Source organism: Trachymyrmex septentrionalis, unplaced genomic scaffold, assembly GCF_001594115.1.
Source record: "Trachymyrmex septentrionalis isolate Tsep2-gDNA-1 unplaced genomic scaffold, Tsep1.0 scaffold2, whole genome shotgun sequence".
Lineage (NCBI taxonomy): Eukaryota > Metazoa > Arthropoda > Insecta > Hymenoptera > Formicidae > Trachymyrmex > Trachymyrmex septentrionalis.
In genome coordinates, this window is record NW_017305179.1 from 861936 (window position 1) to 868920 (window position 6985).

The window sequence follows — 6985 nt, forward strand, 5'->3', positions numbered from 1 at the left end:
ATCCCACTTTTTTTGTGTGCACTAAATTAATCAAATGTATAATCGATTAAATTTGCGAAGAGAAATTCAATTTAAAATATTTGGAAAATTGAAGCTAGAGACTACACAACACTTAATAACGCTAACAACAAATGATATACTTTTTATTTTTTTATCTTCTTGTTGAGGTACGAAGTATAATCGTATTTCATTTGATCATGAGAAAAAAATATCAGGAAAAGAATCATTAAAATTGACTAAAATCAATTCGACAGTAAGTCAATTATTTTCTTCTTTTATTTAAAATATTTATTTAAAATATATGTAAGAGGTCGATTATAAACTTGAAATATATATTCTTAATTATTATATAATATAACAATAAAATATTGAAAGAAGGAACGATTAATTGTTTCAAGATCTCTTAGAAATATAATAATGTATGCAAATATCTCACAGTAGTGCTTTAATAATTACTTAACTACAAGCCTGACTCTCCCAAAAGTACCCTGCCTATACAGTTTATATAATCTTTCTGAGAAACAAATCCGCATTTTTAATATAATAATATAGACATACTTTTAAAATAAAAAAAAAAAGATTAGATATAATTTTATAGTAAACTCTTCGACGACAATTTAATTGCTATCTATTATACATAAAACATCTCCTAATATTGTGCCCAATGATTTACTCTGGACACATAATAATGAATAATCGATAAATAATACATTCTATTTTTTATATTTGCAACTGTTGGTCAATATAATTACTGTGCGTAAAATTTATAGGAATCTAATTAATGTATTGGCAGATATTTATGCCTTATGGCATTTGCACATACATATATATAACAATGTTTGCAGTATTATATTCGATTTACTGACTTGACTCGACTCCGAGTCAATGGTCTGTTCTGTTTAGCTGCAAAAGAAGAGCTAAATTGTGCAAGAAATGCAGCTAAAAAGAACAGACCGGAGTCGGCTCAAGTCAGTAAATCGAATACGCTATTAATGATATGAATACAGCTGACAGTCGATTCCATTTTCATCGAAATGAAATCATTGGATATATGTATACAACAGAAATTCTTATATATCGCATATTTCATTACACTTTACATAACGTTATAAAAATAATTGAGACTCATAATCGAAATATATAATTCAGAAACATTACTAACAACAATATAATCGTTTGTGATAAAGTTAATATGCTCCTAGCAAAATAACAATAATATACATATACATATATCAATAATATCGTTGCAATATGATTATTTGGAAAATTCACTGTAATGGTCGCAATATGTAGACGAATACTTTAATATCGAATATTAATTCTTTTAACACATTGTCTGCACAGTGAGTTCTTTTTCCATAAATGTCACAGTAGAAATTACATCATCATGAATATATAATATAAAATATTATCAATAATATTATAAAAAGACTATTTTCTTATGGTTTCTTATTTTACATTGTTGTCAAGCTATTTATGTTATTTAAAATATTATATTAGACGTCATTGATCGCTATAAAAAATAGAGCGTACATTTTATATGGCATCTGTTACAATTAGATAAGTTAGAGATAATTAGAATGGTGACCTTTGTATTAAAAATATACTTTCAATGTGTATATATATACATATTTTTAAAAATAATATCCCTTTTCGTCAGATTTTCAGAACAAGTATATAAGTCAGATCTTCATATCACGACTAGTAAAAAATCACGATATCATTAAAGTAGTGCAAAAAGTTTTTCATTAAGCTACAATTTTTTAAAGCTATTGATAAGTCTTCTAAAAATGAGAGATAAACATTTTCTTTCTTTTTTAGATAAAAAAATATATATTAAAGTCACAATATAGTGAATATTATAATAATTAATAAAATTATTTACAAAAATAGTCTTCTTACAAATTTGTTAATTCTATTTTTCGATGATAAACTTTTTGCACCGACTTAGTAAGTTTTCAAAAACCTATGCTATTCGCGAATCTCACAGATTTGACGAATCCTTGGTATTTATCGGACTAATATGTGAGTTTCTAGTGACAGGTGAAACAGGGCTCCCGTGGATCTCCAGATCAATTTCTGAAGTGGTCAAGCAATTTCCCATAACTCGGTTCCATCTATCGGCACTCTCGTTGGCAACCATATATGTTTTTGTGATTTTTGGCTCTAAACCATCAGTGTCAGACCTTTCGCAAGCTCGTAGTGCTTCTTGATGTATAATAATTTCATTAGTAATATATGCTTCGCGACGTATCCTGTTGCGTAACTTACAACTCATATCAGGAATACACCACCGTATAAAAATCATCACTAATGCCACAACATTCTGCAAAATATGCAAATATATTGCAATATAATTATTATCTTCTTTATTTGTTAAGATAAAATAAATAAAATGCAGATATTTTAAAGAATAATATCTATTTGAAAAAAAACATACCTCAAAAACGACGATAAAAGCTAATCTAGCCGCTAATATATGCCAGAACATGATGTTGTACTCATACTTGTTTGACGAGTTTGGTGCTTCTCTATAATCTGGATAGCGGCAGATCTCGACTGGGACTTGATTCAATGTCATATTTGGCCGAGTTCCACCCAGATCGCTAGTATTAAATTTTGCTAGAGAATGATCCAAAAAACCTTCTAATGAATAATTATCCGAAACCGTTATGCGATAAACTAGTCTCGGTATAAAGTTTGAAGTAAAAGCTATGATGAATGCCTGAAAAAACAAAAATAATTGTGCTTGAATAATTTAATTGTAATTTGTGAAATAATGCTATATTTTCAATTATAAAATCATTGATAACTTTCAAGTCACATCTTTAAAAGTTACATTTGCTACGTTCAGCAAAAAAAAAAAATAGTTGTGTAACTGTAGTAAGTCTTTAATATAATTGATTTATATGTACATTTAGATTTAATAAAGAACTGATGGCACAAAAAGAAATAATCTAATTAAAAATTCTTACAATAGTTGTGTGTAAAATTGCTTTTTCTACCGAGCGCCATCAATAACTAATGAATTATAAAACTTACATTTGTGATAACGGATAGTTTGGAAATAGAATCGAGAATGCGATACCATATGCCTATATCTCTGACACGCTGCCCAACTGGCCTTCTATACATAGTTAATAATTTTTTCGCGTCCAATCTCGTCTCGAAGACATTATTTAGTAACGCAAAGAATGGCGCTAATGGAAATGCAGCAACGAAGATCGTAACAAATCCATATTGTAGCACTGCAAAGAAAAAAATTATAACTGTGTTCGAAAAAATTTTTGAATTACATTCCAACGTGTATTTCTAACATATACATTACTTTAATCAATTATTTATTATTCTTTGATAGAATATACGATGTTTCTTTGTATTTACCCATTTCTAAATATTCAGGAAAAAGACTTCTAGGTCCCCATTGCACTAATTTATAATCTCTGACCCATTGCAAATATTTTCTAGATGAATATCTTTTATTCGGGTCGTCCAACTTTTTCGAGCCTACGTGAACTTTCAAGGTATTCAACCATTTGTAAAATAAAGGAAAAAGCATTTCCAAGATAGTGTTCATGGCTTGTTTACCAATCATAATAATGCTCAGTTGGATGCATAATTCCAAGAGACAACCACCCGGTCCACATTCTTCTTGTCGAGAGCCAAAGAAACGATTATAATTTCCTGGATAACCAGTGAATTTTCCCTTGAAAAATGCTATATAAAATATAGAGGCGTAATAATTTACAAACTCCAATAAATAAATTTTTAGAGTCAAGCTATCGTCAAATTCAGTCTGAGTACGAAGTAATTCAATCTGAAAATAAAAAACAAGAATTTTCATATTTATTAAGATTAGTAAAATATCTCTTTTTAGTCTTTGTTTCATAATAATTTTTATTTTTAAAATTATTAACTAATATATGTACACACCACATAATAAAAAATAATTTAATTCGAATTATTTGAAATAAATTTTTTGATACAATTAACATTTTAATAGATAGATTCTTATAAAATTACCTCAGTCAAATATTCGGCCAGCCAAACATAAAGCCAATTAAACAAAATAATACAACAGAGATTAATGCAGGCCGCAGTTGCGGTAGTGAACAATATAGCATGACTGGTTACCATTGGATGCCCAGAAACACTCAATGCAGTTAAAACAGACATTCTGTATAAAACTACTCCAAGAACGGCAGCCATAGCTACAACTATCTGTAATATCATATAAAGTCTTAACAAATTTTTGTATAAGACAATAAATATTATTAACATACTAAATTATATTCTTATAAGTATTGTTTTAATAACAATTTTTTTATATTGTGGAGATTAAACGAACCAAAAGTAAAACAATTGAAAAACTGAGAATCGTAGCGGGTAATCTCATCTTCCAGTATGGCACTTGCGGTTCTTCTACATTTATGACAATATTGACAGATTTCTTCTTAATATGCGCAAGTCTTGCTAAGTACTGTGGCCTAGGATATTCTTCTTGAGCATCTAAACCAGTTAAATCCCACCTATGGGTTATTTCAGCAGAATATTTCTTCCATAATTCAAGGAACAGTGTGGCTAAAAATGATTATATCGTTGTATAATTATATAAAAATATTATTCAAATATAACAATTTTATAAATAATTCATTAATAAGCTATTATTAATAATTTTAACATACCCCATAATGACATAAATATAGAGAAAAATACTGTCGATGGATTATCGAACAGGTATGTAATTCTCGAGTGTAAACAAGTTTGCTTTAGATCCCAATAGTCACAAAAATGATCACATAATGGACACATCGCGATTGTATTGTCACCGTTACAAACATCTTCGCTCGGTTCATTGTGATACAAAGTAGCGCAACTATATACGAAGCACAAGAGACCGACGATACTAGCTGGAATTAACATGTGAGTGTAAAATCCCAACCAGGCAAAATAGAGCCCGATCTTCACCCCAAAGTACTCTTTGATGTAATCCAAAGGCTGATAATGAAGGCATTTTCTCAAACTAGCCCATTCAGTATACAAAAGATATCGCATTGAGTCCGGAGTGTGTAGATTTCCCTGAAACATAAATAACATATTTATATATACCAAGTGCATCAGTTTATTCCATGCTCTAAAATAATTTTTATAATTTGGAACCGCGCTCACAGAAAAAGTAACTTACATCATGAAGCGGATACGCTGCAACGTATGTATGTTCGGATATCAATCTTTCGACACCGAATGCGAAATCGTCCTCCTTGGTCTCTGTGAATCTAGTTCTGTCCAATATAAATTGTACAATACGCGATCGAGTTGCCGATGTGAAAAAATTGGGTGAATCCAAATCGAATAAATAATCTTTATCTCTACTATATACCGCTGTAAAGTTCTGCCTCATCGTCGGGAAAATAGTTGTGTCGACATAATATCTGTTCATGACACGCCGGAATAACGAATTGACTTCCTCGATAATAGTGTTACTGCTTGTCTGAGGCATGCGACAACCAGGCAGTTCTCTCATTGGCAGTCTGAGTTTCAATATTTCAGCATATCGTCGCAAAACTTCCTTGGGCGCATGAATCTTTATGAAGTGCAAGCCATTTGATTCCACTTGTTCGTACTCCAATTGTAGTCCTTCTTTTTCCAAATTTTTTTCAAATATCTGAAAATATAACGCGAATTTGTCGTAAGAATTGATATATACTTTATTTAAATAGTAATTTGTACTCTTACCCTTCTACGTTCGACACTGCGGTAGGTCTGTGCTTCCCCGTTATACTCATCCCACACGAGTACGAAATCAACTGAACGTATCTCATCACGAAAATATAAACTATATCTTGTACCAGAAACAGAAAGCTAGAATATATCAAAATATTATATTCATATTTTTTTTAATATCCTCCGCTAGTAACACGAACTTTAATTCTTCCATCAGCAATAGGAGTCTTCGAGAAACAAAGCAAATTTTTTATTATTCCGGATTATATAAAAATCTGAAAAAATTCTAATATACCTGTTAAAGCTTTAATAACGAGTTTTTACTATAGAAGTCGAATTGTATTTTACTTATTTGTTATAGATTTAAATTTACCTACTAAAATTCACAATCAAAATATCAATAGTGACTTCAGAAGATTCCAATTGCCGGCAGAGTTAAAAAAAGTAACCAGTAATCTAATATAATCTTATTCTATTACTTAATCTATTATTCATCAATCTTTACAATTATACAAAATTAAGAGTTCATTAGTATTTCTTTAAAATAAAAAATAACTTTTAAAATTACTATTTTTAAAGACATTGTTATTATTAATTGTAATATCAATTCATCTTATTAATTATTGACTACAATTATAATTTAAAATATATGTTATAATAGTTTGTTATGTAATAATAAGATATAAATGAGGAAAGAACTAGTGCCACATTTATCATCTTACTTTAAATCATAGAACACATGAAGAGATTGATTCTTACCAATCTTGTGTCATGTATATTGTTCTTCTTGTCCGTGTAACTTTCATTTATAATCGTTTCGTTTGTGTCATTCACAGTGGATGGATCATCCGTAGAGTAGAGATTATCCAAGGAGACTGCGCTGCGCATACTGTTCACACTCATATCGTCCTCATATAAGGTGTTACGAATGCTTTGATACAATGTTTGTTGGGAGCCTTGGTTCAAACTGTTCTGCACCGACTGATACAAACTTGATTCGGGAACACTGCTTTCACGTCGTTGCGCATATGTAAGAGAAACCTCTTCGTCATCCTCTTCCATCGTTCAATAAATTCGTGGATTGTCAAATCCTACTTTATGCAAATCAAATAAACGTATGCATCATGCAAATCCAAAGGAAAAAAATCAAGAAACATATAACAAATGATATCCCAGTGATATTTATCTTCTTGTATATAATAATGATAGCAATAAAAGTGAAAATCTGTAATTGAGAGGCTTCTCATATTTCTTTAACTTT

The 6985-nt window shown here is 29.9% G+C and overlaps 1 protein-coding gene across 4 annotated transcripts in view; it reads right to left on the bottom strand.

Moving 5' to 3' along the window:
• Positions 1 to 1898: 1898 nt before the first annotated feature.
• LOC108747483 (anoctamin-1) overlaps positions 1899 to 6985 on the bottom strand; it is an 8981-nt gene continuing 3894 nt past the window's right edge. Inside the window, exons 2-11 of one of the 4 annotated variants that reach the window (XM_018484990.1) lie at positions 6484 to 6730; positions 5737 to 5862; positions 5186 to 5665; positions 4686 to 5079; positions 4349 to 4581; positions 4024 to 4221; positions 3385 to 3817; positions 3043 to 3248; positions 2441 to 2725; positions 1899 to 2326 (exon numbers count right to left, since the gene is read on the bottom strand). In XM_018484990.1, coding sequence (XP_018340492.1) covers positions 1985 to 2326; positions 2441 to 2725; positions 3043 to 3248; positions 3385 to 3817; positions 4024 to 4221; positions 4349 to 4581; positions 4686 to 5079; positions 5186 to 5665; positions 5737 to 5862; positions 6484 to 6627 — 2841 coding nt within the window. In that variant the 5' untranslated portion in view covers positions 6628 to 6730 and the 3' untranslated portion in view covers positions 1899 to 1984. Of the gene's footprint in view, positions 2327 to 2440; positions 2726 to 3042; positions 3249 to 3384; positions 3818 to 4023; positions 4222 to 4348; positions 4582 to 4685; positions 5080 to 5185; positions 5666 to 5736; positions 5863 to 6483; positions 6819 to 6985 lie in introns of all 4 variants that reach the window. The other 3 variants (XM_018484989.1, XM_018484988.1, XM_018484991.1) reach the window with 3 other exon arrangements.